This window comes from Sarcophilus harrisii, chromosome 2 (genome assembly GCF_902635505.1).
Source record: "Sarcophilus harrisii chromosome 2, mSarHar1.11, whole genome shotgun sequence".
Taxonomy (NCBI): domain Eukaryota; kingdom Metazoa; phylum Chordata; class Mammalia; order Dasyuromorphia; family Dasyuridae; genus Sarcophilus; species Sarcophilus harrisii.
In genome coordinates, this window is record NC_045427.1 from 624,698,098 (window position 1) to 624,725,647 (window position 27,550).

At 39.7% G+C, this 27,550-nt stretch overlaps 1 protein-coding gene across 8 annotated transcripts in view; it reads right to left on the bottom strand.

The window, feature by feature from the left end:
- ZFAND4 (zinc finger AN1-type containing 4) overlaps positions 1-17,936 on the bottom strand; it is a 51,935-nt gene extending 33,999 nt beyond the window's left edge. For 5 of the 8 annotated variants that reach the window (XR_004232560.1, XM_031956711.1, XM_031956715.1 and 2 more), the window contains exons 1-3: positions 17,394-17,646; positions 9,273-9,573; positions 791-866 (exon numbers count right to left, since the gene is read on the bottom strand). Coding sequence is in view for 7 of the 8 variants with exons in the window: in XM_031956711.1 (XP_031812571.1) it covers positions 791-866; positions 9,273-9,534 (338 nt within the window). In the remaining variant the exon portion in view is untranslated. Of the gene's footprint in view, positions 1-790; positions 867-9,272; positions 9,574-9,654; positions 9,781-15,422; positions 15,511-17,393 lie in introns of those variants that run through there. The other 3 variants (XM_012541796.3, XM_031956712.1, XM_031956713.1) reach the window with 3 other exon arrangements.
- Between the last annotated feature and the right edge of the window lie 9,614 nt (positions 17,937-27,550).

The following is a 27,550-nucleotide window of genomic DNA, read 5'->3' on the forward strand; positions in this document are numbered from 1 at the left end:
GTCTGAGTCAGTTGTGACCCTGTCAGTCAGTATAGGTTAGAGACAGGAGCTTCCTGACACCCAGATCCATTATGCTATGCAGACTTTTAAGTATATGTCTTATTTACCAAGTGTTAAGTGTTTCAGCAGGGAGAAAGGCCACTAAAGTCTTTTCTTTGAAATAGCATTAAATGCTGAAGGCTGAAAGATTTTGTGGAATTATCCTTTGACTATAATAAAAGGGAAAAAAATTGGCCATTTGTGAGCAGTCATTACAAATTTCTACAAAATAAAAGAATTACAAATTTAGAGGTGGAAGAGACCTTATACATAACCTACTCCAATCTCCTTATTCTATAAGTAAAGAAACATAAGAAATGCATTGGCTTTAAAAGTGGGATAAGCTGGGGAAAAGAGCAGCCAAATAGTTTTACAAAAATGAAATGCAAATAACTGCACATATATAAATAACATAGCAAATTGCTTACTTTTTTTGGGGAGGGGGATTAGAACTCAAAATTGTTTTAAAATGAATTATTTAAAATTGTCTTTCATGTAATTGGAAAAAATAAAATACTATTTTTTTTTTAGAAAAAGTAAAATGCAAGACTGGACATAGGAATAAAAGATGATGTATCATAAACAAAGGCCAAGGACTTGAACCTTGGAGTGAAAAATTTGGATCTGATATCTAGAAGAATCATGGAGCTCTGGAAAAAAAGCAGAGAGAGGGGGGGAGAATAATTAAAGTAGTAGAAAGTAAAAACAAACTGCCATCAGCATGATTATTCTTTCAAAAGTATGTACTCACTTGTAATCATTCAAACAATAATCATCTTCAAGCTCCATGTTATTCCAAATTAAGTGTTGCTGACAGATAGGAATGCCTTAAAAGGAGAAAAACCACAATGGGGTAAAATAATACAAAAGCATTTCCAAAAGAGCAGGCTAAAAAACAACTTTATTTATAGCACACGGATAATAATTTTATAGCATATATAGACAACATTTTAAACAAACCTGTTTATTTTATTTTCACACTGCTTACCTTTTTTACTTGGAGGCATAGTGGCAATAATCCTTGCCCCTTTCTGAAAAACTAGCCTCCCAACTTTAAAACAATGTGAAAAAAAGACAAAGGTTCTTTGATCTCTACCACCACAACAAATACGTCTATATTCTGCACCCAAAGCATTTCCTCAAGACAATACTAGGGAATAAGTAGTACATGAAGTCTTTTCTGTACTTCACCCTAAATGTGCACTTGCTCATGTGCGCATGGTAACATAGTTGGAACTTAGACCAGATTTCCTGACTCCAAGTTCAGAAGTTTTCTACTCTGAAGATTTATCCTGGAGTTAGTATTTTAGCTACTTTGGAAAGACCTTTTTGGCTTACTTAAAGATTTTCAAATTATGTTGCAAATGTTTGAGAATATGGGAACTCTAGAATAATCTCTGGATAAGTTAGGGGTATTATATATATTTTTATTTTTTACTCTATATCAAAATTTAGTTTGGTTCAATGGTAAAAAGTTAACTAGTTGGATCTAACATTAACTAGTATTTAGTGAAATTATTTAATAGAAAGAAACTGATTAAAGATACTCTGAAACTTCGATCTGAATCAGCCTAATACTTTATTTTGCTTAAATCTCAGCAGGATTCATGGAACTACCTTATAAAGGACTATATTGCTTTGAGTTCCATTTATCAGCTGTAGGGTTGTTGAAGAGGTAAATTGTAAGAAAACCAAAGATATAATTCACTGCTTAATTAAATTCTGTAGTAGCCAAGGTCCATTTTGTTTCAAACTCTAACCCCAACAACTATGAAGAATTAAAATCAGTTTATTAGCAAAGAAAAATTCATTTCTCATTATGTATGCATTTATAACAGGAAAAGAGACACAAGGGATAAATGGCATTATTAATTACCCACTTATTACTATTAATCTATGGTTCAAATGTTTATTTTTAATACATTTTTTTTTTGCTGAAACCTATGATTTCACCCGTGTCAAGAAGTCACAAAGCATATTATCAACTGTTCTGGAACTTCTATGCAAATCTTAAGAAGCTGCTAGCTTACTGAATAAATTGCTCAGTTACAGAGCCAGTAGATATTAGAAGCTGGACCTAATGTGGATTATGAAATGGGCTGCCACTGGTCATGGGAGTTTCCCTCTCCTTTGAAATCTTGAAGTAGGCCCTGAATGAACACTACTGACCAGCCTGATTATGTTATAGTTGGAATTACTTTTTATAGTGAGTTAAAACTCAATGGCACATGAGGTTCCTTATTACTCAAAAATGTCTGATTCTCTGTATTATTTTTATTTTTTTTTACAAAGGAAAAAAATAAGGTTAGCAACTGATAAGTCTGTAAAACCACGTAAAGGGTTACAAACAAATACAAGACACATTAGACACAACGAGCAGAAATAACTTGAATGCACAGGTGAAGAGTCTTGTTTGAAGAACAGCAAGGAGTTTGTAAGCTTCTTTGTCCATCTTATGAGATTTGGTTTAGCTTAGTTGAAACTAGATGATAGAATCCATTTAATCAGGAACATGTGAACTACAACACATTACAAAAAAGTAAAAGTGAAGAGGGCAAGCACCCTGCCCTGTGGAGCTCTCTCTTACGCTTTTGTCAGCTAATTTGACCCATGACTGTATCACACACAAATTGAGTGCACGTGCCAGTAAAAGAACATATGTTCAATGTTAGAAAGGCTTGATTTTGTGGTTATTTTTAAATTAAAAAAGAGAGATTGATCCAAATTCCAGTATTTTCTACCTATGCCCCACTTGGAGCCAACTGCTCTATAATACTAGTGACCTTTCCCATCATAGCCATTTAAAATCTATTCACCCATAAAAACAACAGAATACTCTTATTAGCTTCTCAAGAAATCCTAAATAGAAAAGCATCCCCACTTAAAGCTGTATAGAATTAATCCAGAGAAGTACAAGTGCACACTTGAACTTAATCATACATGAAATCAAAAGGAGGCTTTGAAAATAAAAAAAAAAAAACTTTATCTGGGCTTTCATACCATGCTAAAAAACTTGCTATAAGAAAAGAAAGATAAAATGTTACACTAATTATAAAGGAGCTCAGTAGATATAAATACTTCATGAGATGACAGAGCAGTAAGAAGACTTCAAGATCATCTATCCCAAAACAACGAAAGCCAGTAAAAACCACCAAAATTAGGGTCCAGAACTCTGAACTCTCTTCAATCTTGGAAACAGGATGGGAATTTAATGTTCCATTTAAGCATGAATTCAGGGACATGGGGGAAATATGGATACCAAAAGTTGGTTGACTAGGATGGAAAAGAACCAGACTGAGGGTGGTGGTCCAAACCAAATATCAGAAGAAGACCCAAGAGAGGGCTGATGAGCACAAAGTTTGAGTCCAAGAGTTTAGGAGACAGGGAGCTAGCTCACCCTGCAGATAGGGGTCTCCTAAGTCCAGTCATGTGCTGCTGCCCTTGCTAACAGTCATGCCTCCAGCCTTCTCTTTTTCCCAGAATGAATGAGGGCCCTGACATCACTCTGAGGGCCCTGATATAATTCTGAGAACCCCCCAACATTATTCAGAGAGCCCCGACATCATTCAGAGGGCCCCGGCATCATTCAGAATGTCCTGAAATTTTGAGGACTCTGATATCACTGAGGTCCCCAACATCATTCTGAGGGCCCCAACATCAATCCAAGGGCCCTGACATCAATCCAGCTGTCACAGGTTGGGGGATGGGCTGAGCGTTCATCTAGGAGCCCACGGCCATTGAGAACAAGTAGTGGGGAAGAGGGGAGCTAGGGTAAATGCCTAGGGACAAAGTGAGCTGGGTGAAAATTCTGAGCCCTGGAGAAGGGCCCGGTCACATCATGTGCTGGCTGCTTCCAAAGCTGGTCGTGTGGAGTTTCTGCAAACTTGACCAGACCTAGTCTCCCATGTGCAAAGTCCTCCAAGTTATATGGATAACTGCTTACTGTGGGTCACGCTTTTGTTCAATTGTAGCTAATTTATCTTACAAGCTGGTCTATGCTTCCTGCTTCTAGGTAGAACAAGTATAGTTACTAAGTCAACAAGGACTTAGTCAGTGTTCAGTTTGTGACAGGCCCTGGGCTGAGTACTAAATCTAGGAGCCCATGGCCATTTGAGAACAAGGTAGTGAGGAAAAGCGGAGCTAGGGTAAATACCTAGAGACAAAGTGAGCTGGGTGAAAGGCCTGAACCCTGGAGAAGGGCCTGGTCACACCATGTGTACAAAGAAAGTCCCTCTAGGAGCTCCCATTCTACTGGGGACAACAAACATGGTGAGGAGGGAGGCTGCAGGCCCAGGAGTGACCCCTGAGGAGACTGGAAAAGTAGCAAGGGCCCAAGTGAGGAAAAGATTTAGGTGCCAGCTGGAGGACTTTATGGCTGATTCTAGCAATGAGGGGGAACCACCATGGCACACTCGGGCCTCTGCCTTAGAAAAACCAATTTTAGTATGTGATGGAGGAAGGCAGGAAATAATCCTTTATTAGTGGGCTGGACTAGGAAGAGGAGAAGCAAGGAAAGGAGTCAGAAAACTCTAGCCAAGGCCTGAGCCAAAGGTGAGGAGGGCCGCACTCTCTGTGAGAACGAGGAGGAGAGCTGAGAGCGGCTGTCAGGCAGGCCCAGAACTCGGCACTTCTTTCTTCCTCTGGAAGGGGGCAATAGCAGTGCTTCCAGCCAGCGCAGCTGTGAGGGTCTAACTGGGCATCTGCAACATGCTCCACCAACCAGAAGCTCTTTGTAAATGCCGGCTTGTGGGTGGGGCCAAGGGAGAGCAAGGAGATAGGCCCTTGGCGGGGCGGGGGGGGGGGGGGGGGGGGGGGCCTCAGCAGTGGGGCTCAGGAGGAGGGCTTGGCAGGCAAGGGCAAACCCCTTCTCACAGGGGAGACTGGGATTGCTGGACTCTAAAGGGCCATGTGTCCTTGGTGTTGGCACAAGAGAAAAGAGGGGGGAGGAGAGAGCGGGGTGGCGGAGACCTCCCTAGGTGAGACCGTATAAAGTGGGGAAGCAGTGCAGCAGGAGCTGAGGGGACGGGGGCACAGAATCTTGGAGGACAAGGCCACGAGGAGGTTGAGGCTATTTGAGATCAGTCTCCCTGAGGGATGAGGCACCATCTTCCCACTCCCCACAATTAGAGGTGCCTACCCTATTTTAAAAAATAATTTTATTTAAAAAAGTGAATGGGCAAAACCAACCGTACTATGGGAATAGGGAAGACCGCATTCATCTTCAAAAAAGGACAGAAATGTTAAAAAAGCTTTTTCTGTCCCAAAGAGTAACATGAAACGGCTTCTTGCCTAGAAAGAATTTATAGAACTCAAAAAAGACTTTAAAAATTAAATGAGAGAGATTGAGGAAAAACCAAAATAAATAAAAACTATTCAAGAAAAGGAAGATGATTAGGGAAAAAGTTAAATAACTAGAAAAGAAGAAATAGACTCTTAAAATAATTTTTTGAAAATTAGAATGAGATAAGGGGGAAGGCAGTGAAACTATGAGAGATCAAGAAATAAAACATATAATAAAAAATATAAAGGATAAAAGTATACAACAGAATGTGAAACAAATAAAACAACAGATCTGGAGAACAGATGAAGAAAAAATATAAGAATAATTGGACTACCTAAAAGCTGTAACCAAAAAAAAAAAAAAAAAAAGGGGGGGGGGGGAACTTTGACACAATAATGAAAGAAATAAACAATGAAAATTGTCCTGAAGTGACAGAAGGGAAATCAAGAGATCCTTTGTGAAAAACACCCAAGAACATTATGGCCAAATTTCAGAACCCCAAGATCTGAGAGAACATTTTACCAGAAACAAAACCAATTCAAATACAGCTAGAGCTACAATTAAAATTGCAAGAGCTACAATTAAAATTGCACAAGATTTATCAGCAGCCACAATAAAAGACTCCAGGCCCTGGAATAATATATACCGGCAATCAAAAGAATTGGGCTTGCAGACAAAATAATCATGTCCAGCAAAATTATACACAATATTGAATGGGAAAAAAAAAAGGCATTCAACAAATTTGTAGATTTTCAGGACCAACCCAAACCCAAACTTAATAGAAAATTTAATGTTTAAGAGCCAATATATACCATATATTTAGGATTGATATCAATAAGTGAGTAGATCAAAAGAAAAGACTGGGGCAGAGCTGAGTATGATCTGATTCGGAAAAGCAATACTCTGTCTGGGAAAAGGTAAAAATAGTTAATTATGTTATACAAACTAAGTGCAGAGGAAGAACTGATACAGAGGCATTGGATGGGGAGGAGGGCTTATAGTTCTGAACACCTACTCACATTGGGAATGGGTTAAATAGGTAACACTACACATACACCATGAAGGGTATAGCACCCTCTAAAATCTATAAAGAAATAAGGAGGGAATAGGACCAGGTGGGATTATAGAAGAATGTGTAGATTTATGGCAGTGGGATGAGGTGTGTAGATTAATGGGACAGGGATAAAGGGGGGGGGGGGAAGGTGGCATAGATTAAAGTGGGATACAGAAGGGTTTTAGATTAACAGGAGTAGGATAAAGTGTATAAATTACTGGGAATAAGATAAATAGGGAAGGAAAGGGTGGAGGGAGAAGATAAGAAAGGGACACATGGATGGGGAAAGGTTAAGGAATAGCAAGTCAAGGTAGCAGAATTAAGTAGAAGAGTTAAGAGAGATAGGAAATAAGAGATAAACAGAAATACTACAACAAGCATCAGGATCAAAATTTATTAGAAACTAAAAGTAGGACTAGTAATCATTGATCGCAGACAAAGTCAAACTTAAAAGATTCAGTCAGAAGAGAAATTTACATTATGTCAGCCATATTAATATTGTTTTAGATGCATGTTTACATATGGGAAAATGTGTATGTATATATGTATGTGTCTGATTATATATGGGTATGTATGCATATAGGTCTAAATATGTGTGTATATAAATAAATATGGGTGAGTCTGGACATACATCTGTATCTGTGCCTGTTTGGGGGAGGTGGAAGTGATGAAAAAGGAAAAAAAAAAAAGAGGTAAAAACGAGCAGCAGAGAATAAAAGAATAACCCACAAGGAAACAAAGAAAAGATGGGAAACTCGTGAATATAATTTCTTCTAGTATTATATATTGTTTCTTGAAATAGCAATTTATTGTTATATATTTTGAATCCTATCTGATGTTCTGCTGGACAAATGACAATGTTTTGTTTGCTATTCTTTTTTTCTTTTCTCTATTTTTTATTTTGTACTTAGTTCAATAAATAATTGTTTTTTAAAAGAGCATGAAAGGATAGGAATTATAGACAAGAGGTTAAATGGCTTTCCCACAGACAAGGGTTAATTAAGAGCTTGCTAATTAGTGCCAGACACTGTGACATTCATTGGAAATACAAAGAAAGGAAAACACACAGTCTCTGCCCTTAAGGGGGCTCACAAACAAATGGAGGAAATGGGAGACATCATACATACAACTATATTAGCACATACAGGATGTGTACAGAGTAAACTGAAGGAAAGGGAAAAAGAAAAGCAGAAAATGAAATGTCAGTGGAATCGTGTGTGTGTGTGTGTGTGTGGGTGCGCGTGCAGGAAACAAGAATTAAGTGATTTGGTCAGGGTCACACAACTAGTGTCTGAGGGTCAGATGAACATTGGCTCCTACAAGGTGTTATAAAAGTCTTAGTGTAGTTTTAATCTCAGATACTATGATCATGATTGAAAAAAAGTTCATGTAGTTACAAGTAGCTTCAGGGAACTGAACTTTCCACTAGATAAGGCAAGACCCAAGAGCACATTAAGTTTTTTCTAAGTGCCTTAGGCCAGATCTGAACTCAGCCGGCCCAACTCCAGGGCCATTTCTCTATCCGTTTTGCCACCCAGCTACCCCCATCAACATAAGTCAAATCTTGAAAGAGATTCCTTCAAGTTCTGAATCCTCTGAATCTAGGTGAGTTTACAAATGATTATTCAAGAAAAATGTCTAAAAAGTACTTGCTCCTGAAAAGACCACGTGTAGAACAAGTACTTAGATCACTAAGCTCATCACAGGAATCTAAAAGCAAAACAGAATTATTATAGAATCATACCTTTGAATCTTGACAGTTAAAACAAAAAAGAAAATGTCTCACGTTGCAATTAGCAATGTAACTCTACTGTCTAGAGGAAGGCCAGATTGTCTCTACCCTGACTCTGCTCAGGTATCAAGAGTTCTCATGGGGAAAAAAGGATTGAAGATCCTTGTACCCCCCTCCCCGCCCCCCCACAAATCCATGGTCTCTGACAGAGCTAGAGGAGACTCTAATATTCTGCACTTTGGAGTCAGAGGCAACACATACATCAAAGGGAGCAAAGGAGGCCACTGATGAAACTGATCCCACTTAATCTATACAAAAAAACATGATTTTTTAATGTGTTTGTTAGTAGCGTGAAAAGTCAAGAAAAACGTTTCAGAAACCTAAAAAATATATACAAAAGCTAGAAATTGGGAGGTGAGAGAGGGAGAGTCAGGGCCTAATGACTGTCCCAAGCACATAAAATGTAAAAATCAATACAATTTTGGCAAAATGTGTCAGAAAGCCACAACTTTTCTTGGCATAATTCTAAGACCATTTGCATTATTAAAAATGACCCAACAATTGAACTGGGTTGTCAAAGTAATACATTTTTAAAAAATCATAAACAAGATGTTTTTATGAGGTAATGAGATGAAGAATAAACTATTTATTATGGGATAGTTTCAAAGATGAAAACTGGAGTGAGAAAGCAGAACCGAATGGCCTTGGAGCAGGGAAAACCTGGGTTCAAATACTGTCTCTGGGCAAGACATGTAACCTCCTCTCAGGGCCACAGGTGACTCTCCCACTCTAAATTACAGAAAATTAGCTAATTTTCACTGGTGGAAGGAGCCTTCCCTCTGGAATCTTCCTCGACAGATTAAAATGCTTGGCCACCCTTCCCTCTTTTTTTTTTTTTCTGCCGAGGCAATTGGGGTTAAGTGACTTGCCCAGGGTCACACAGCTAGGAAGTGTTAAGTGTCTGAGGGACGGATTTGAACTCAGGTCCCTCCTGACTTCAGGGCTGGTGCTCTATCCACTGCACCACCTAGCTGTTCCTGCCACCCTTCTCTCTCTATCCAACCTCCCCATCCAGCTACATCACTCCACTTTGAAAGCATTTACCTACTCTGAGGGCATGAAAAGAATTTCCATCACTTAGTAATAAGAATTAAGGACACAACTACCTTCTAATCTTTGAATTTTAGCTTTCACAGAGATGACAGTTTCAAAAGGTGAAACCCTCAACTCAAAGCATGTCCCCGTCAGTGTCTCAATGAAGAGCTCCATAGTCTCGTAGAAAGGAAGTTTGTAGTAAAATGGTCCCACGTTATCTTCATTAAAGAACGGAGGTTCTTTCTTGTTAGCCATTAGATTGACTTTTCCGATTCCTTGTGGATATGCTGTAGACAATTGTATTCCAGCTCTAGCCAAATTAGCTCTGAACATTGGCTATATATCTTGTTGGTCATGTTTTGAGTTCTGCACCTAAAACATAAGAATAACAGTATCAGTCCTATCTCAGGCCAAGCCCCTCCTGCCAGCACTCCTGAGCCTTGGCTTACTCACTTTGGAGATATCCCCAAACCCACTGGCTCTACCATTTTACGTTCAGAATGTACTTTCCTGTAAAATAAGGAATAGGCTGGTGTCCAGAGCCATGCAAGAACAGGATCCTGGTCTGACCACCGTGAACTGGAAGTAGAGAAAAAACAAGAGAGGCTCACAGGAAGGGGAGAGCCCTGGGAAGCAAGAAAGCTAGGGCTGCGGGGTGGGATGGGATGAGGGGTTGGAGTGAGAGGTGGGAGTGGGGGGTGGCTGCCACAACAGCAGCAAGAGAGCAAGAGGCATCTGCTGGCGCAAGTCATGGGCGCGCCTAAGTGGTTTCTAAGTTCAGTGTTCACAAATTGGACCACTTTTCTATCCAAATGGGTGGGGTTGGAGCTTAAGGAAGCCAACAAGGTTCTCAAAATCCAGGTGTACTATGATCAGAGTCTGGGAGACACAAAGGGACACTAGACCTAGCAAGATACAAGGGAGGAAACACTGGGCTGAAGGTCAAAAATGGGAAAGAAGGCACCACCTCTGTGACCTTTGCAAGTCTCTTCCTAGCTGCAGTTTCCTCATCTGTAAAATGAAAAAAAACAGGGCTGGAATGGACCCAAGGTCTTGTCTCTTCCAGTTCTAAGTCTTGATCCTGATTCCTGAAGAATCTCTGAAGGTTGGGAAGCTTTCAGTTTTGCTTTTATATTGTCACCACCTTACAAAAAGCAGATACTTAATACTTCTAGAGTAAGTTCTATAAAATGCAAGCAATACCAAGGGAAAAAATGGGATCTAGTAGGCAGAGTACGAGATTTGGAGAACATTTGCTCCTGGTTCTGGTATTAGAAGCCACAAGGCCTTTGACAAATCACTAACTTTGGTGAGATCACTTCTAAATCTATAAAAGGAGAGGACTAGACTAAGTGATCTCGAAGGTCACATTCCAGCTCTAATAAGCCATCAGTTTATTAAGCGCCTTTCCTCAGGAATCAGGAAGGGGAAGATATTAGTACCATACTGTTTTAAGCTTGACTTGCTGGCAGGATATGCAATTCTAGATATGACGACAACAGTAAATAATCTGCCACAGAAAAGAAATGATACCAAAGAGATCTGTAATCTTTAGTAGGAAAAATCCAAGAATGGATGAACTCACCAATGAAATGGGTACAGAGGGAGAACAACAGTAATCCAAGTAGAGAACCGTGGCTATACTAGAGTCGCCATGATTGAGGGGGTCTTAATCAATGAAATAGTAAAGAAGCAAGTATTTATGTAGTTTGAAAGCAGAGGTATAAGGCTACAGAAAAGACATGATGGAGGGTACCTAATCCCAAACAGAGACAGCAGCACTGGGGGAGATCCTTGTATGTGGCCACAAGTCATGTTACTAAAAGAATATTCAAAGTCAACATATTCTCTTAAACATGATCCTCATCCTCCTCTTGCTTTTTGAATTCTGTGAATACCAACCTCACCAGTCAGCCTCTGTCAATCTTATGAATGACACATTCACAGCCTCCGTTCATCTTGGGAAGGATGGGAGCTAAGGCTATACCATAGGAGGATCCATTAAAGAAATGGGGCCTGTTAAATTGGAGAAAAGAAGGCTTGATGGAGAACATGGTATATATAGTCTTCAAACATTTGTAGGGCTGATGTGTGGGAGGATTAGATTTATCTAATCTGGCCTTGGAGGGCTGAGCCAGGAGCACTGAGAGAAGTTCCAAAGAAGAAATTAAGACTACGTGGGAGGAAAGGTTCCCAAGTTTGAGGGGCTGCCTCAAAAAGCAAGAGCCCTGGATGAGGCCTTCAAAAGCAGAGGCCAGATGACCCTTTCTTGGACATGCTGAAGGACTTTTAATTATGGGGGATTAGATGAGCAGCTTGGATATCCAAGATTCTTTGAATGGCAACTCTCTCTGGAGCTAAGTCTGAAAACCCCTTCCTTTTCCTCCCTATAACATTGAATACACATACACATAGAAGGAAACATGTATTTAATAACTGCTTATTAAATTGCACTGAACTAAAGGCCTTACAAATATTATTTCATTCAATTCTCAAAATCACCTTGGGAAGTAGGTGCTATATCATCACCTCCTTTTTACAGCTGAGGAAACTGAGGCAGCCAGCAGTTAAATGATTTGCCCAGGATCATAGAGCTAAGAAATGTCCGGGGCTGGATTTAAATTCTGATCTTGGTTTCCAGATTCAGTATTCTACTGTCTTTAATGAGCAAGCGTTAATTAAGCATTTACTATGTTTCAAGCACTAAAGATACAAAAGCAAAAATGAGATAGTCCCTGCTCTCAAGAAGCTTACAGTCTAATGGGAGACAATATTATTTGGGGGAGTTGTGAACGGGGGATAAAAGTTATGTATGGTCTGTGAAATTACCAAGATGGTGAATAGAAGTAGCTGATAAATGCACTCTTTTCAGAGAAAAGAGGGAAGGCTTCTGTGTGGACTGTGAATAGTCATCTCCACAGGGGTAGAGATGAAGAGCCTAGCCTGAGTGCCTAGCTCCTCCCAGGTATTGCCTCTGCTTGGGAACCCAGAGGGAAAGGGGCCACAGGAACAACAGTATAGAAGATGGGCAGGGGCCTGTGAGGTTGAACAAATTCTCAATAAAGACAAAGGAAATAATGGGGAGAGGGGAGAGTGCTCACACCAAGAAGGAGAAGGATTTCAACTGGCAAATATAGCAGGAAGGAGTTCTAGGCCTGGGGGACATTTTGTGAGGAGTAAGACATAATAAAAAGCAGCCCAGTTTGACTGCCATATGTCCCCCATTTCTTTAATTTCATTTACTAAAAAAAGCTGAAACCCAGAATTAGAGCTAGACCAAAAGGCAAACAAATTAGAACCAGGCTAAGTTCTTAATTTATCCTCTAGATAAATGGGGGTAGCTAGATGTGAATAGTCAGGAAGGCACTCATCTGATTTCTGACTAGGTGACCCCGGCCTAGTCACATAACCCTGCGTCCTCTATTAAAATGGGCTGGAGAAGGAAGTGGCAAACTACTCTAGTATTTTTGCCTGGAAAACCCAAAATGAGATCATGAAGAGTAGGACATGATTAACAAAAAGGATTGAGCAGCAACAAATAGGTCAATTGGGAGCTACTGAAGATTTCTGATGAGGGGAATGTACCCAGTCAAAGCTTTTCCAAGACTCCATTAATTCTCATTTGGATCACTGCCAATAACCTCTTGACTCACTTCAGTCTTCCCCCTATACTAGCCACATCAATCTTCTGAACGAAGTTTGGCAAATAACGTTTCCTGAGCTCCAAACTTGTAAAGCTCAAATCCTCTCCTCCAGGTTTTCCCAGGAGATCCACTCTACTCTAGCATTTTCACCTTCTCTCCTTACTACAAGTCCAATTCCAGACAAACTGATTTACTCTTAGTGAGATTCTCCTCAAGTTCAAATCTATGCCACTGCCCTTTATCACAAGGATTCTGAATCTTTTTTTTTTTGTTTCATGGACCGCACTCCTTTGGCCACCTGATAAAGGACCCTTTCCAAGGATGACAGTGCATTTTAAAGTGCATGCAATAAAATACATAGTACTATTTTTTAAGTATATAGAAATATCGTCATCAAAATATTTTAAAAAAAAGTTCATTATGCTCAAAGGGCGATAAAATGGTGCATACTCTTTGATCGGATAGTGTTACGACTGGGTCTATATATCCCAAAAAGATCATAAAAAATGAAAATTAAAAAATGAAAAAGGAAAAAGACCTGCATGTGCAAAAATGTTTGGAGCAGCTTTTTTTGTAGTGGCAAGGAATTAGAAATTGAGTAGATGCCCATCCATTGGAGAAAGGTTAAATAAGTTATAGTATATGAATGTGTTGGAATATTATGTTATAAAATATTATAAGATAAATATTATGTTATAAAAAAGAGCAGGCTGATTTCATAAAAGCCTAGACTTTTACGAACTGATGTCAAATGAAACAAGCTGAACCAAGAGAACACTGTACACAGTAACAAGAAAATTATCTGATGATCAATTATAATGGATTTGGCTCTTCTCAACAATGTGGAGATTCAAGGCAATTCCAATAAACTTGGCATGGAAAATGTCGATCTAGAGAGAGAACTATGGAAACTGAATAAGGATTGAAGCCTAATATCACCTATCTTGTTTGTTTTTTTCTTTTGGACTGATTTTTTTCTTGTATAACTTGACAAATATATAAATATGTTTTAAAGAACTGCACATGTTTAACCTCTATCAGATTGCTTGCTGTCTTGGGAGACAGGAAAGGAGAAAAATTTGGAACACAAAGTCTTATAAAATAGAATGTTTAAAACTATCTTTACATATATTTGGAAAAACAAAATACTATTGAGGAAAAAAAAAAAAGTTTATGGGCCCCAGACTAAGAATTCATGCCCTATCAAAATCACTATGGTTACTCAAATCATGGATGTGTATACTTCTTTGATGTTTGAATAATCTTGTGAACTTGGGATCCTTTAACTCTGGCAAAGGCACAATCATTCTGAATATAGTAGTATAATATTTGTTTCTTCTCAGAATATGTTAATTAAGGAGACATAGTTGCATTATGGAAGTACTCTTAAGGACTCTAACACACCAAGGAAAACAAGGATACTTTGTGGACTATATTCTGCTAGATTCTAGCCTGGGAATTACAGTATAATCTTGAATAGTTTTGCTGTATCTAGTTTCTTTTAATTTCATTTTGATTTTGGATGGAGCTTGGTCCTTTTCTGTGCCATTAAAAGACATACAACCTAGACTTCTCGTCAACCAAATTAGGGGAGAGGGAAGATGACCTTTAAAGTAGCAAAATAATGAAGTTTTCAGATTTGTCCTGCCACCATTGTCATGAAAGTTTCTTCTTTAATTCTTCTATTCCTAAATATTCAATAGAAAGCTGTATTACTCAGAACCATTAGTATACTTTTCCTGCTTTTTCTAAGCAAGTATACCAGTAAGAAGCACACCAATGTTACTTGCTGCCTTTTAATATTCTACATGTTCTTGTTTCCATGTTTTTGCTCATATTACTTCTATTTAATTTCTTCCTCTTTCATCTCCACCTGTAGTAAACGACCAGCTTTCAAGGTGAAATTCAAAACCCTTTCATAAAACCTTCCCTGATCCCCAGGCCAGAAGTGATCTCGATTTCTCCCTCCATCTCTCCTTTCCTCCCTTCTCCCAATATCACTTTCTCTCTCTCCTTGGTTCTCACAGCATGCAGTACCTTTTTTTTTTTTTTTTTTTTTTTTTTTTTTTTTTTAAAGTTGGTATGTTCTAATAAGCATTCTGGTTATTTATGCATTATTTTTCATCTGTTTCTGATAGCCTGAAGCTCTTTGTGGACAGGGCTTGTTTCTCACATTTCTCTCTCTTTCAATACTTAGCTTAAGGTCATGCACATACATGGCAGACACTCATTCAAGGTTGGTTACATTGACTTGCGGGTGACAAAAACTCAAGTCATACAGGCAGGGATTGGAAGAACTAAAGAAGAATCAAAAAGAAAAAGAGGAAGAGTAGTCAAGGAAATGCAAAATGCCTGGGCATGCTGCCTCCATGAACACCAAAGATGAATGTTCATAAGGAAGATGCAGAAAGTGGTGAATAAAGGCAGCACAGCTACAAAACACTGTGAAAAGGAGCAGGGATGTAGAAGGCAAGCTGAGAAAAAACAAGCCTTCCCAATGGATAATCTCCATTCTGTATGTCATGTTGCATCAAGCAGATGTCATGCTGAAGCAATTTCCAGATTCCAGATAATTACCTGAAATAAATGACCTCAGATTTGTAGTTAATTCTGTGTGTCTTCTGTTGAGGAGACTTGGGAGTTGGCAGACAGAAAATTCAGTTGGATGGTTAAATTTATGCAGAAAGTATATTTGTATACAAGCAGCTTACTTCTAGCCAGGTAATAATGCGTGACTCAGTAACTGAAAACTGCATGCGGTAAAAAAAAACTTCCTTCTTAAAAGCAAGAAGATGTGGATGAAGTTGCCAGTTTCCCCTTAACAATTCCCTGGTGACATGATCCCTGGGGTGACTTGACATGCAAGTACTCTGAGCTAATCATGATGCATGGCAACAACTTGGCTCCGATTCCCTACATTCATCATGGGGCTTTGAAAGGGTTGTGGACAGAATGTTTAACAGGAGAGTCTGTTGAAGGTCAGGACTGATTGGTGGAACATGTAGATCTTCCCATAGTTCTGGGTACTATGTAGTACAAATAAATTAATGTTTACCTCAATTATCTTGGTCTCCAGATTATTTTTCATAGCAAATCTAGAGGGACTGATTATACTCATGGCAGAGTATACATAAACATAAAAGAAGGAAAGCAGAGGAGAAACCATAGGCTTAAATGAGCTCAAAGCTGAATAGAATCCCAAAGTATCAAACTCTTTATAAACACTTGAGGACTCTATAATCTTCAGCCTCAGAAGTTTAAATGTGAACATTCTACTAAGGTAAAAGCAACAAAATGATCCAGGAAGACAGAGTTCTAGTGAGAGTCAAGCAAGTGATGGCCCTGACAGAGTCTGAGACTCCAGCTAGCCCCAAGGGGAGAAAATGTGCCCCAAACTGAAACACATTTTGCCAGGGAAACAAGTGGCTGGGGTATCTATAGTCCTGGGTAAAATGGCTTAGGAGCTTGGCTATTATTTATAACACTCTATGGGGAAAATACATTGTTTCAAATCACAAAATGGAACTGAACTTGGTCCTAAATCATTTCCTGTCTGAAAGGCCCTTCAACCTCTTCACTGGATCCAACATGTCTCAAGTCTATGAAACCTTCCTCGATCACATTTGCCAAGAATATACTCTCTCACCCTCAATTATGTGCGGGTATCCACCAGCCTCAGCACAAGCCAGCCGGGGCCCAGGAGTCCCTGTCGGCAAGCTGGAGATTGTCTCCACACCGAGTGTCCCCCTTCCCCCAGCTGAAGGTGCAGGCGGACCCGGGGCAAAGTCAACCCGGCCGTGGAACCGGGGATGGCCCGGGAGAAAGAGAAGCATTCTTCTAAAACCCCAGATCCCCAAGGTTCCCCAGAAGAATGCTAAAAACACCGGGAGTGGAGGGGCCCGAGGGCAGCCAGGGTCTCCCCACCCCGCCCGCGGGGAGGGGCACGTGTACACCGAGTGCCCAGGATCACAGCAGGGAAGAATGGGGGGCGACGCCGGCTTCCTTGGGCACAGGGGGTGCGTGACTGGGGAGCGCAATCCGAAGGGACAAGAAGCCCAATCCAAGCCGCCCCTGGAACACGGGGACTGAATCCCTGAGCCCTCGGGGGCCTGGAGGCACAGCAGGGACACCATCAGACGGCCTCGAGGAATGAAGGGGGAAAGCCGAGGCTCCGGGCCTCCGTTTCCCCATCCTAACTATAAATCGATGGCTGCAATAGTTCCTGATGCCTTTAAGATCAGCCCCGTGGGGAGGTGCTCTCAAGGTAGGAACTAGGAGCTTGGAGCCAACACCCGGGTTCAAATAGAGGCTGGGTACAGCCTCTGTGGGCCAGCCGGGAGAATGGGCGGGGCTCGAGGACCCAAAGGGGAGGAGCTCAGAGGGAGGCGGGGGGTGGGGCTTGAGCCGCGCGTGCGCGACGAGAGCCGGCGGCGGCAGGAGGTGGGCGTGCTCTTTCGCTCGTCGCGGGGCGGGCCGAGGGCGGGGGCGGGGCTCCCCCGGGAGGACGGGGCCGAACCAGGGCGGAGGGGGTGGGGAAGGGGCGCTCACCTGCGCAGACCCGCCGCGGCGCCCAGGACTCGTCTCCTCCTCAGAAGGGAGAGGCGGCGAGACAGCCTGGGGCCACCTGCTCCCCGGGTTTAGTCGCCGGCCCCATCCAGCCCGGCCCCCCGGCGGAGGCAGCCCCTCGGACACTCAGCTCTCGGTTTCGCCCCCGGAGCGGAGCCGGAGGGGGGACCGGCCAGGCCAACTCTCAAGCCCACTCCCCGCTCCCACCTACCCCCTTTGTGACATCCCTTACCAATCGCGGGTCCGCGCTCACACAATCGTCCAATCAGCATCGGGATGGGGAGGGGCTTCGGTGACCAGCGCGGGCGGTTGCTCGAGGGGCGGAGCCTTCATTCTACCTCGGAGGCTGTTGTCGGTTACGAGGCCCGGATGTTGACCCTACATTGCTAACAACAGAGGGCACCTGACTGGGCGTCGCTCGCCCTGAGGTCAAAGGCCATGGGGGTTGAGTGCCGGTGGGTGGTAGGACTTGGGCAGGGGCTTTCTGGCTTCGCTTCTGTCGGAGACGAGATCCCTGCCGGGTGGGTCACCTGGTCGTCTTGTCCCCGGTGACCCTCATCTTTCCGAGCTGGGGAGGCAGAGAGCCCTAGAAGGCTGTCACGGCCACTGAGGCTTCCCGGGGGAGTTACGGGAGTAGTCGCACAAGAAACAACCTTTTGGGGTTTCAGTTAATTCATACCTAAAATTGAGGGGCAACTATTTCTCTTTATAATATTCAGTTTAAAATTCCCTCCATTGGTCCAGCCCCTCTTCCACCCATTGAGAAGGCAGGCAGTATCTCACGACCCACGTGACATCATGCAGAACATATTTTGAACTGGGCCAGATGACTCGCAAGGTTCTTTTGCATTTATCAGGGCGCTTTACAAGTAATGACCTCGTTTGCTCCTCACAACCACCCTGGTTGAGATCGATCATTTTACAGAAGAGGAAACTGAGGTTTGAGTATGACCCACCCTGAATACCGGGCACAAACTATTGGATCTCGGATCTCCCGGACTGCAAATTCAGGGCTTTAAGCCCTCGGCCACATGGCTCTCTCAGTTTTAGACCCATAAACCCATGAAATGTATCCTTTGCTCATCCCAAGAAGAAATCCCAAGGACTTGAAAAGGGACCCCACTCATGCTGCTGGGAGAACACTTGCTCAAACTGGGTTAAAGAGACGACTATCACCAACAAAATAACCCTTCTTGGCCAAAACAAGTCTAAAAGGGTGTGCCAGAATGTGTGTGTGTGTGTGTTTTGCATTTCATAGCAAGATCTAGGATAATTTTTCACCTGCTTTGAAAAAATACATCACATTTCATTAAAAAATAATGAAAATGACCTAATCAGGCTAGTTCAGTACATTTTCCTTCAGGATTAATTGACTTCTCTACCTTAAGCAAACATTTAAAATGTGAATAATCAAAACTCTGGTGTTAATTAAATGGAATTGATCAATGCCAATTGCCAAGATGGGTAAGCAAAACCCAGAAGGCATTAAATAAGTCTGCCTGGGGTTGAAAAAAATCTTTAAAAATCAAACTACTGAAGTAAGAATTCTCCATTTAACAAAAATTACAGAAAACTGGAAACATTGTCAGAAACTGGGCTAACCCAACATCCTGAAGGTAGTTTCACCTACTCTGAAATGGTCACATTTTTAAAAAATGAGAAAATAGGTGATGCCTAATACCATTATGGCTAGCAGGAGAACTCTTTCAAAGGATTTAGAAGGGATTGTAAATACAAAAATAGACCAGTTTAGTTACATAATATTTTTTAAAAGCTTTGGTAGGAACATTAACAGTTTTTAAAAAATTATTAAAAGTTATACAAGTGTAGTCATGCAAAACATTTCTATATTATGTGAAAGAAAAGTCTCCCTCTTTCCCCAAAAAACACCTGGAAAAAAGTTCACTTTAATATGTATTCAATGAGACCATCAGTTCTTTGGTTATGGATGTAATTATTCATCACTATGTTCTTCAGTGTTGTCTTGGATCACAGTATTGCAGACAATAGCTGAGCATCTTAAGAGTATTGCTGTTACTTTATACACAGTACAATTCACTTTGCATTATGCATTAGCTCATGTAAGTCCAGGTTTTTCTAAGGGCATACTGCTCATCATTTCTTACAGCACAATAGTATACCATCATAATCACATAGCACCATTTATTCAGCCATTTTCCAATTGATGGGCATCCAATCTCCCAATTTCCAAATCACTGCTACCAGAACAGAGCTGCTATAAATATTTCCACATATGTCCTTTCCCCTTTTTTAAGTCTTTTTTTTTTGGATACATAGTAGTGGCACTGCTATGTCAAAGGACATGCATAGTTTTATAGCCCTTTGGGCATAGTTCCAAATTGCTCTTTAAAAAAATTTAAATCAGTCCATAACTCCACACACTTGCATTGGCTCTTTTTCCCCCATATCCCCTTAACATTTGTCATTTTTTCCTGTCATATTAGCTAATCTAAGGAGGTAGAACCTAAGATTTCTGCCCCCTCCCCCCCCAATTTGGAGCACTTCCTCATATAGCAATAGCTTTACTTCATTTGAAAACTGTTTCTTGATCATTTATCAATTGAAGAATGACTCCTATTTTTATAAATTTGACTCAGTTCTGTTTAAGAAATGAGACCTTTATCAGAGAAAATTACTTCAAAATTTTTTTTCAAAATTGTTTTTTAAATGTTATTCCCATATTATTCCTACCAATTTATTCTATTGTCTCCTTTTCATCTTGTCCCTCCTTAAAAGTGTTCTGCTTCTGCTTTTTCCAATATGTTCTCCCTTCTATTACTACCATCCCTTGTCTAATTTTCTGTTCCTACTTACTTTCCTGTAGAGCAGGCTAGATTTCTATATCCAATGGAGTGTGTTCCTTTTTTGAGCTAATTCTGATGAGAATCAAGTTCATTCACTGCCCTCCCCCTTCTCACTATAAAATCTTTTTCTTGCCTCTTTTGTATGAGTAATTTACCCTATTCTGTCCTTCTCTTCCAATGGATTCCTTCTACCTTGTTTTTTAGATATCATGCCTTCATCTCCAACTCTCATCTATGCTGTTTATAAATGTTCCTAAATGACCTGATGAGAAAACTTTTTATGAATTACAAGTATCACCTTATAGGAATGTAAGTTTAACTTTGTCTCTTCTTGAAAATCAAATTTTCTCTTTGGCTATGATCTTTTCAAGAATGCTCAAAAGTCCGATTTCATTCAAGTCAGCTTGTTCAGAAGATGATTCTTGGTAGTAATCTTAACTCATTTGCCCTTCAGAATTATCGTATTCCAAGCCCAATAATACTTTAATGTAAATGTTAAATCTTGTGTTATCCTGACTGTGGATCCATAAGATTTAAAATTATTTCTTTCTGGCTGCTTTTAATATTTTCTCCTTGACCCAGGAACCCTAGAATTTGGCTACAATATTCCTGGAGTTATTATTTTGGGATCTTATTCAGGTAGTGATGGGTGGATTCTTTCAATTTCTATTTTACCCTCATTTTCTACAATATCAGGGCAGTTTTCCTTGATAATTTCTTGAAAGATGATGTGATTTTTTTTTTTTTATTTAAATCATGGCTTTCAGGTAGTCCAATAATTTTTAAATTATCTCCTCTGAATCTACTTTGTGGTTCAGTTTTTTTCCAATGAGTTATTTTACTTTTCTAATTTTTTTAATTCTGTTTCTTGACTTCTAATAAAGTCATTAGCTTCCATTGACTCAATTCTAATTTTTTAGGAATTTTTTTTTTCCCCCACGAACTTTTGTACTTTTTCCATTTGGCTAATTTCTGCTTTTCAAATATTCTTCTCACTAGTTTTTTGTACCTCTTTTGCCATTTGGTCCATTCTAGTTTTTTTAAAGGCAGTTTCTTTCTTCAATATTTGTGTATGTGTGTCTCCTTTTCCAAGCTAACTTTACCATTTTCTTGCATCATTCTCATTTCTCTTCCCCATTTTACTTTTATTTTCAAGATCCTTTTTGCACTCTTCTATGCACTGAGCCCAATTCCTCTTTTTCTTGGAGGCTTTGCACTTTGACTTTGCTATCTTCTTCTGAGTGTTTTTATCTTCCTGGTCACCACAGTAACTTTCTACTGTCAATTTTTTTTTTCATTTGTTTGCTCATTTTTCCAGTCTATTTTTTGACTTTTTATTGAAGTGTGGTTCTGATTCCAAGCTGGAGAGTGCATTTCCCAAGCTTCAAGTTTGTACAGCTGTTTTCAGAGATACTTCTAAGGTTCCTGTACATTTTCAATTCTTCCAAGGTGGTATGATTTAAAGAGGTGTACGCTCTGGCCTGACAAATACTCTTTTCTATCCTGGCACTGAGATAAGGGTCCCTGCTCCATTGCTGGCCACCTCCTTGTCTTGGACTGCCACCCAGGGGTGTGACCAAGATCTGAGTATGGGCAAAGCAAAGCGACACTCCTTTCACCCTGCCCCCCAATCTATTGCCGATCAATTGTTCAACCCCCTTATCTGTGGGCTGGGAACTCTGGAAGCAGCAGCTACAGCTGCTGATTCAGTAGCTCCCAAGATCTGCTCCTGGTTGCTGGGACTGTATTCCACAATTACTTTACTACTGACCTCTGAAATGAGCTTTGTCTGGAAAATCATTTCACCCTGTTCTTTTGTAGGTTCTGCTGTTTTAGGAATTATTTTATGGAATTATTTAAGAAAGGTTTGGAGGAGAGCTCAGATGAGTAGCTACCTTTTTCCATCATCCTGGTTCTGCCTCTTCCAATATAGTCTTAACTTGAACAAAAACTTAAGGATTTGTTTCATCTATCAAAAGAGGGGACCAGATTAAAGGGAAGGCCTCAGAAGTTCTTTCTATTTGAAAAAGTCCCTTCTATCTAGTGTTTTGTGTTCCTATGATTTCAAAACAAGTCTCTGCAGCTCATTTTGGATAAAGTTCTGATATCTTAAGTTCCTTGTTAGATTCTGGTCCACTATATGTACTATTTTAACCAATCAGTAAACATTAGTTGCTTATGATGTGTTATGTACTGGGCTAAAGCTGTGGATAACTAAGCAATCCTTAACAACTACTGAGCAGAAGGTGCTGATGAGTCAATGGATTTTTAAAAGGGAGTGACTTGCTCTTCATTTTCACAGGGTAAATGACTACCCTTCACATCTCCCCCTTACTCTGGCCATAATAGTTGTTATTCCCCACATGGGAATGGGGTCAGAGTAAGGAGAGAGAATTGACTAAGCTTAAAACTATGTCTTCAGATGCCTCTTCTTCTGCTGATTGTCTTTTTGTTTGATCACAGATGATTGAACAAGGATTCTGAGATAGATGTGTTCAGTTTTGGAGGCAAATTTGTTAGCTGAAGAGATTTGAAGGTTAGAGATCCTGGGTCTGTTGGGTGGGGCTGAACAGTAGCAAAGGAAATGGAATGGGAGAAAACAACCACTATGAAGAACTTTGAGTACAAACCTAAGCCTAACTTGCCAGAAAACGAGGACTAGAAATTTTTTGGACAGTGCAGAACTGAAAGTTAACAACTGATAACTGAGCAGTTCTGTCAACTATTTCACATTCAGATTATAAGTCTTAACTTATTGGTGGAATATATCAGTATTTAATACTGCTACAAGTTTAGCTTACATTTGTTATAAAAATAAATACAAATTAGAGAATTTTATCTGAAGTCTGCCAGTGATGGCTTAGTGAGGGCCTCTTGTATGCAGCATTTTTGTATCAGATAAAAATACTTGCCCCATACCTGGTTTACATAATACACTGAATATTTTCCTTCCCTGTTTTTGGGAAACCAAAGAGAGACACTTAAATAAACTTTACAGGCATACCTTTAAGATATCATAGGTACAATTCTAGACCACCACAATAAACTGAATACTGCAATAAATTGAGTCGCACAAATTTTTTGGTTTCTTAGTACACATAAAAATTATGTTTATACTATTCTGTAGTCTAGTAAGTGTACAATACAATTATATCTAAAACTCCCTATATACCTGTTAATTTAAAAATATTTTATTGCTGAACAAAAAAATGCTAAACGTCATCTAAGCCTTTATCAAGTTCAAATCTTTTTGCTAATGGAGGATCTTGCCTAGATGTTGAAGGCTACTTTCTGATATGTGGTGGTGGTTACTGAAGGATGGGGTGGCAATAACACTATTTTAAAATAAGCCAAGAATAAAGTTTACCTATTGATTTGATTCTTTTTTTGAATATCTAGAGACCACTCTCGGATTATTAATTTGCCAAATTTCAGTATTTTTGTGTTTCAATTAATAGGGAGTTAATAATTACAAATAGATCCAAGGAAAGGAAAACAGATAGGGTATGGCCAGTTGGTGAAGTAGTCAGAACTAACACAATGTTTATCAATTACTTTTGCTGTCTTATATGCACAAGGTTTGTTGTGTCACAAAATAATTATAATAGTAACATCATAGACTTATGATCACAGATCAGTAAAATAGATATAATAATAATGAAATCTGAAGTATTGTGATAATTACTAAAATGTGACACATACTATTGAAAAACTGGCACCAATAGACTTACCTGATGCAGGATAGTCACAAAATTCCAATTGATTTAAAAAATGCAATACTTGCAAAGGGCAACAAAATGAAGTGCAATAAAATAAGATAGGCCTGCATTGATATAAAGGAGGATTCAGTTAAAAATCATATAGTTTTAAAAACCTGAGAGATCATTTACTTCAAGTGTTTTACATTTTACAAATTAGCTGTATGTAATCTTTATGGCTTCAGATGCCTCCTGTGGAAAATGGGATTGTTTGGATAAAGCTGTAGCATAGAGCAGATGGTCTCTCATGGTTTCTTTCTTTTAGTTTTAACAATCATTTTATGATTTTTCTATACTAGTGAACCTTTTCATTGTAACATAAAATCCAGAAAATTTGTTGACATCCTATTATGAAGGTTTTTGTCATTTGGTTCTTTTACTACTCTTTCCCCCACATTGCTCACTCGCCTATCACACATCAAATCCAGGTTACCTTCACTACTAATAGTTCTAGAGAGAATGTAGTCGTCTTCTATGGACTGAATTGAAAAGTAACTTGCTGAACTAATGTATCTTTGCATTTTCATTGTCTTTAAAGTTTGCAAAGCCATTTAATCCCATCCTCAAACTCTCTGTGATAGGTTATTCTGCTGAGCACAGAAATCCTGAGATGCTTCAGGTGGGGAAGAGGAGGGTCCTATCAAGGGATAGGATGGCAGGGGTGGAATTTTTTGCCATGAGGGATGCTAAGCTTAAATTCTGGAACTGTGACATATTAGCTTTTCCCCCTCTACTGCCCAAACTTGAACAAGGCACTGGTCATCTCTAAAGTGAGGGAGCTTGGACCAGATGATGTCTGTCCTTCCTTCCAACTTTACCTCCTGTATCCCTATAAAACACACTAAGAGTAAATAGCAGCAGCAGGACTCTACTCCAGGTCTTTTTCCTACTGTATTATATATTTTACTTGATATGTTACAAATATTCATATACAAACTATAAAGACTTGTTAGAATGAGGTGCATAGTTGTGTGTGTGTGTATGAGATAACAGTCAATATTTAGAATTAATAACTAAAACCTAATTAGCAAAGGCAGCATACAGAATAAAGGGGATAGTTCTGCCACACTGTGCTCACATCTGAAATCCCATGTTCAGTGCTAGGTGCCATGTTTTGGAAATGATAGAAGATAATAGTAAGTATCACAAGGAGACAACCAACATGAAAAGAGGCCTAGAAACCACATTCAGTAACAGGAAATGGAGAAAGCTTAGGAGGCCATTATTGCTGTTTAGAAATATTTGAAAGACAGATCATCACACATGGAAAAGAGATCTGAGATACATATATTCCACTACAAATGGTAAAAGTGTGGAAGCTGTAGATAGGTAGAATATAAGGAAAAACTACCCACCATCAGAGCTTCCCAATAATGGAATAATTGCTTCTGGAAGGGGTGAGTTCCCTGTATATGGTTTGAAGTCTTCAAGTTGAGAGTGAAATATGTAGTAGGGGTATTGTAGAAAGGATTCTGTAATGAGTTGTAACATAGGTTTGCATTGATCTTTTGAAGTCCCATTATAATTTGTTACTATGGCACTGTGACCTATGTGATAGGCTTTGTGCTTGGTCCCAGTACTGATCTGTTATCTGAAAACCAGTTTGGATAGTTTGGAACACATCTTTGGGATCAGCCAAAAGATGAAGAACTTTTCTCTATAGAAACTCTGGGAGACCTTCTACTAAAGTCAGAAAATATGTATAGGTCGAGAAGTATGTCTATGCTTCCCAAGGGGCATTAGCAGACACCCGCTCTTAAGCAACATATTATTGACAGAGAAATACAGATCATGAGATCTTTCTGCCAAAAAGAGTCAGTGTTCAATTAATGGCTCAGGCTGGACTTTTTCCATTGAAAGAACATATAGTGAACTGGTTAGGCCAAACTGCATATTAACTTAGTTTTACAACATGATATCTATTTTTTATTGTATCTTGTTAAATAATTCCAATAAAACATTGTCTGCAGCACAACTAGCCTCAAACCCTTTGTACCTCATTTGCCTTGCATCCCAGAGGAGCACATAAATGAAGTATGAGCTCCCTCAAAAACTCTGTATACAAAATGTAAAACCATCCTCTCTCCTGTTCTGATGCCAAGAAAATGATGATGGCAGACTGATGCACAGGGATCAGTGAGACTGCTGTCATCAAGATGAGGAAGCCATAGTAAATGGCAGAATTGAGAGGCAATGCTTCATTTAGCTGGAGGGGTTTTCATGCTGCCCTCCCAGCATGGACCTGGCCCTCAGAGTAATCAGTAATGGGAAACCAGCCCTAACATCTTGCTCACTTTCCCTCTCTGAATCCTATTTTGTGCTAGCCTGATTGTTCCAATTAACTATTTGCTCAGAATAGTTGCTCTTATCCATATTGCTTATTTCTTGACATTCATTCTCTGTGCAACACTTAAATCTGGGAAGTACCCAGTGATGTCTGTTCTAAATTAATATTCTGGTCAGGAAGATTTAGTCTGATCCTAACGGTACAAGGTGTCCAGTATCATATAGGTATTGCTAAATTCTGTGCTAAGAACCTGGGTTCTTGACTGGGCGGGGTCTGTCAACTTTAAAACGGATAGGACGCTGGCCAAATAATGTTCATTCCTGGATATGGCCTAAATAAGCAAAAAGTATCTTGGGGACCTCCCTCCTTCCAGCAACAAATTGTAATTTAGGAAAAACATCAAAAGTCTTGAGTAAAATAAAAAATGTTGAACGATATATGAAATTCTCCACTGTCATCACTGTTGATATACTTTGTCACTTTAGGTTAAGTTAAAAACACATATCAGTTCTCTTTGAAAGAAGGAAACCCAAGTCAAAATCCATCCACTTGACATTTCCCTTTTTCTTCTATGCTCTTATTAACATTGATCAGACACCAGTTTCAACTTTGGATTGGTGATTTCTTTGACCAAAATAAAAGTCTAATTTGTGGAAAGTTTCTGATAAGAGTCCAATATGGCTTTTCGCTCAAGCAAGTCCTTAATCTTTTTAGGGCCTTAGTTTCTTCATCTATAAAATAAAGGTGTTGAATTCTATGTATTCCATTTTTCAGCTCTGAAAGTCTATGAGTCTGTGACTTAGAAGGGATGTTTATTCAATTTGAAGATGACAAAAGCTAGGATGCATAATGAACATAACGGATGGCAGATTCAAATCTATCTAAGTAGTCTGGAACACAAGGCCCAAAGATGAAATTAAATAAAAGGAAGAGCCTTCCTTTAGGTTAAAGCAAACACACTCCCCCCCATACATACCCATACCCACACAGTGACTGTATAGCAATGGTACATGTAAAAGGAATGTGAGTTTTAGTTAAAGTTGGAGAGAGTAATATAATGCTAAAGAGTCTAACAAGTATTAGGCCAAACCATAAAACTCTTGTGTATATATTGCATGACACTGGTCAAGCCTCATCAGGAACATTGTGGTTTGATTCTAAGTGCAACAGTTATTGGAAAATACAACAGTCCTTGGAAAATTAGAATTATTCCAAAGGACGGTAACAGGTATGGAAACCATGTGATATAAAATACAATTGAAGAAACTA